General features: G+C 30.9%; 1 protein-coding gene across 1 annotated transcript in view; it reads left to right on the top strand.

Moving 5' to 3' along the window:
- scarb2b (scavenger receptor class B, member 2b) overlaps positions 1-1,393 on the top strand; it is a 30,475-nt gene continuing 29,082 nt past the window's right edge. Inside the window, exon 1 of the mRNA XM_016470193.1 lies at positions 1-280. Within this exon, the coding sequence (XP_016325679.1) occupies positions 158-280 (123 nt within the window). The 5' untranslated portion in view covers positions 1-157. The remainder of the gene's footprint in view (positions 281-1,393) is intronic.

The raw sequence follows: 1,393 nt of genomic DNA, 5'->3' as shown, positions 1-1,393 counted from the left end.
TGGATCAAGTTTACTCTTCTGAGGAGCTTCTGGAGCAAATACTGTGAGAGGAGCGACTCGATCAGAGCTCAGGATCTGATTGCTTATCTCCTGCAGATCCGCTGAACGTTCAGCCCTGTGTGTGTTCAGGAGGAAGGGCTCTGCTGACACCTGCACCATGAGGAAGGGCTCCTGCTGCATGTTCACGTCGGGAGTCATCGGCGCTGTTCTCCTGATCATGGGAATCAGCCTCTTTGTGTCCGGACTCTTCCAGACCTTGATCCACAACAAGCTGAAGGGGGTAAGAGTCTGCTTTCAGCTCATTCATCAGCTGTCTTTGCTGAGGACTGGGAAGTTTATTATGTCAGCTAAATATTATAATTTTATAATGTTTATAGTATTTTTTATAAAATATATATATTTTATATATTTACATTTTGTTATATTTTAAATGTACATTTTTATGATTTATTTAATTTTTTATAGTGTTTTGTATTAATTTTATTTTAAATGATTTATTTATTTTTTGTAATTTTACATTTTTATGGTTTATTTCACTTTTAGTAAGTGCTCTTTATTGATTAGATTTAAAAAAATAATAATTTCATTCTATATTGATTATTCAAATTTTTATGGTTTAATGTTTAAATTATTTTTTATTTTAATTTGACATTTTTGTAATTTATTTATTATTATAATTATTTTAATTTTTTAATTATTTTTTATTTTAATTTTACATTATGATTTATTAAAAATTTAATAAGCGTTCTATACTATTTTTAGTTTAAATGATTTATTTGATAAATTTTATAATTGATTTAATTTTTAGTAAATGTTCTATATTGATTTTTTATTTTTCAATTATTATTTTAATTTGACATTTTTATGATTTATTAATTTTTAGCAAATATTCTATATTGATTAATAAAAAAATGTAATTTAAATTTTAAATTTGTATAATTTATTTAATTTTCAGTAAGTGATTGATTGATTGATTTATTTTTTGGAATGATGCAGTGGCGGGAAACGGTCACATTTGTGTGCAGCCGGTCTCAGTGGAGCATGTGCTCGGTGTAATCAGAGTGACGTGTAACATGTGCTCGGTGTTTCCGTCTTCACTGCATATGCTCCGATTTCTCTTCCTCTTATCGCATCATGTAAATGTCACGTCTGCAGAGAACACATGGTTTGTCAGATGATGTAGAGAACAATGAGTTAGTAACAGTGAATCACCTGCTGGAACACAAACGTCTCTTATTGACATTTGAAAGTAAATGCTCTGCATCGCACGAGTGTGAAATCAGCCGATCAGTTGCGTTCTGAGAGTTTTGTGTTTTACATTGAATCCGAATGCTCTATTTGTATGTGATCCGCTGCAGCAGCTCATGCTGAACAGGAAACACATTGTGTGGAT

The sequence above is a fragment of the Sinocyclocheilus anshuiensis genome, unplaced genomic scaffold, assembly GCF_001515605.1.
Source record: "Sinocyclocheilus anshuiensis isolate Anshui unplaced genomic scaffold, SAMN03320099.WGS_v1.1 scaffold708, whole genome shotgun sequence".
NCBI lineage: Eukaryota > Metazoa > Chordata > Actinopteri > Cypriniformes > Cyprinidae > Sinocyclocheilus > Sinocyclocheilus anshuiensis.
The sequence above is the reverse complement of the archived record's forward strand: the minus strand, read 5'-3'. Positions and strand labels throughout refer to the sequence as shown.